The 2,618-nt window shown below is 54.0% G+C and overlaps 1 protein-coding gene across 1 annotated transcript; it reads left to right on the top strand.

Annotated features, from left to right (window-relative positions):
• Nucleotides 1–962: 962 nt before the first annotated feature.
• On the top strand, nt 963–2,067 carry LOC122026556. Its single transcript, XM_042585295.1, has 2 exons — nt 963–1,331; nt 1,399–2,067. Exons 1-2 carry the CDS (start codon nt 963–965, stop codon nt 2,065–2,067), a joined length of 1,038 nt encoding a protein of 345 aa, XP_042441229.1.
• The last annotated feature ends 551 nt before the right edge of the window (nt 2,068–2,618 follow it).

The following is a 2,618-nucleotide window of genomic DNA, read 5'->3' as shown; positions in this document are numbered from 1 at the left end:
CCTGGTCTGCTCCCCTCTTTCATTGCTTCTTTGCCCTCGCTCAGCGTGCCGATGGTCTTTTTGAATTTCAAGCTCGCAGTCAAACTGCCTTTTTCTCCCGTCTTCCTCCTCCTCACACCAACTGGAGGAAAAAATTCTTCTTTCTCCGATTTCCTGAAGAGACAGGCTGGCCTATGTGTTGGCGACCCGAACTTCCTCCGCCCCCGGCGTTGGAAGAATATCATATGGACCTCTCCTATGCTGCAGCGGCGACAAGAATGGAGCTTTGGCGCCTGGATCTGACGAGACTGTTATCTGAAGACATGCTTTCTTTTTTCCGTCTGAATCCCTCCTTCTCTGGGGCGCCGCGCTCATTGGGTAAATCCGCGCTTGGCTCTTCTCTCCTGTTTACGCTTGTTTTATCTGCAAATATAACATTCCGTGTCGACGCCTACAGCGGAGGCCCTGTATCGTGCCTCCGAGGTTCTGCCCCTGCCCCTAGACGATCTGGAGATAATGCGGCGTGGCCGAGTAATCTTGGAGAGGAGGCTACTCCCTTATCCCGACCCCGTTTCGCCTGGGGTAGCAGTCCAACCTGTTTCCGCCCCCACTGCGCACGAAGCTCCTCCTCCACAGGTCGCCCTGAGCGGGAATCAGGGTCACGCTCAGGCTAGCCATCGAGCTAGGCGGGTCTTCCGAGGAGCCCCCCGGGCCTCTCGACGGGGTCGCGCAGTTCTTCGTCATGCGGGTCGAAACTTGTCTGGTCACGGCATCGTGGGTGGCAATGCCACGGCCCCCTCTCAGGGCTTACTGCGTTCTGACGACTCTGGCTCTGATGGTCAGCCCCAACTTCAAAGACGGCGCCGAAGACCAGGTCTGACCTTTCGCGGACTCGATGCTGTTCCCTTATCACTGCAGTGTCCCCTACCATCATCCTGGCTGGTTATAATATCCTTTCCTCTTGTTATTGTTGTGTTATTTCCATGGCAGCCTCCCCCAACCCTTACAGGGGAAGACCCTCTGCATTTCGTTCTGCCCCGCTTCCTCAGGAGGAGGACAGCCCCGGTCAGCAACGTGGCACGGCACCAGACGAACCCACTCCCCAGCCGCCTCCTGCTCCTCCCGACTCGGACGCAGGCCCTTCTCAACCCGCCGGCCCTTCTCAACCTGCCCGCCATTGTTATAGGACCACTATCCCCTCTGAAGCAGCTCAGGCTCGACGACATGATGTCTCTACTAGCGTCTTGGCGATGAAAGGCTGCCTTGGAAGCTTGTGGGCAGAGAGCATGAATCAAATGGGTAGCTTGTCGCCCTTAGCTCAAATGGATAGGTTCTCGAAGTCTTGGGCTAAAGTAAGTACCTTGTTCCTTTTCCTGAATGCGAGCTTGTTTTAACTGAGGGTTGTTATTCGTGGTCCAGACTCACGCAGAGTCCCTGGTGTTGAACCAATCCTTCCACACCCTCCATCATGAAAGCAAAGACCTCCGGGACAAAGTCTCTGAACTAGAGCTACAACTGAATGATCCTGATCAAGCCAGCCACGCCTTGCGAGCTGAGATTCGAGCTCTAACCAGCCAGACTGAGCGGCAAAAAAGGTCTCTAACGCAGGTCAGAGATGAGCTCCGAGCTGTGTGTGAAGAAAGAACTGCACAAGAGGCGGGACATCAACAACAGCTTGCCCACCAGGTTGGGGAGATTCAGTCCAGAGATACCCTGCTTCGAGAGAAGGACAATAAGCTAGAGGCTCAGGCGGTTACGTTGGCAGCCCAGGAAGCAGAGCTGCAGGCCCTAAGGGAGGAACTGTCCCAGTCTCGGGCGACTCTGGCGGGAGTGTCTGCCGCCTTGTCAGCCTATCAAGAGGGAGAAGAAGCTCGTTGCCTGGGAAGTCGAATGTCGTATCTGACTTCTCCTGAATTTCTATCCCAGGCTGGGGCACGCTTTGCCATGACCGTGCCATACACGGCGGCGGGAGTTATCAGGCAACTGAACGCGCAGGGCTTCTTGAGCTCCATCCCCGCGGCAGATTTCTTGAATCACAACCTAATCATTCAAGGCCTTCCGGATGAGGTTTTTGCTCCTTTCAAATGATCTGTACTAGCCACTTAAACTGGGAAATCGTTACATGTACATATGTCTTTTCGAGTTTTCACTTGAATATCTTACTGCTTCTATGCCCCTCGTTTGATCCAGCCTACGTCCACAAAGCCCGCCCCTTCAAACTCGATAGGGCCGCAGGTAATTAGCACTCCAAGGTCGATCCAACTTCCTTCCTTGAGCGTCTTGTAAAAAATAGGCTCCGGATGCCAATCTCTTGATAACCTTGTACGGTCCATCCCATTGAGGAGCCAACTTCGTCACTTCCCCTAAGGGCTTTATCTGCTTCCAGACCAGATCACCTTCTCCGAAGAACCGAGGGATCACCTTCCTATTATAGTTCTGTCTCATCCTCTGTCTGTAGGCTTCCAACCTGGCAGCTGTTTGCTCATGAATTTCGCTGATGAAATCCAGTTCAGCCAGCCGTCACTCGGTGTTCTCTTCGTCGTACATCATCCTTCTCACAGACGGTATCCCGACTTCCAGAGGAACCACCGCTTCATTACCGTAGACCAGATGGAATGGTGTCAGATCTGTGCTCTCTC

This window comes from Zingiber officinale, chromosome 10A (genome assembly GCF_018446385.1).
Source record: "Zingiber officinale cultivar Zhangliang chromosome 10A, Zo_v1.1, whole genome shotgun sequence".
Lineage (NCBI taxonomy): Eukaryota > Viridiplantae > Streptophyta > Magnoliopsida > Zingiberales > Zingiberaceae > Zingiber > Zingiber officinale.
This window is presented reverse-complemented; position numbering and strand designations above follow the sequence as displayed.

Bases quoted from the DNA above. Each gene is read 5' to 3' on its own strand.
- LOC122026556 (XM_042585295.1), top strand. From the start codon at position 963: ATGGCAGCCTCCCCCAACCCTTACAGGGGAAGACCCTCTGCATTTCGT. The intron at 1,332-1,398 runs GTAAGTACCTTG...TTCGTGGTCCAG, and splicing joins TCTCGAAGTCTTGGGCTAAA to ACTCACGCAGAGTCCCTGGT.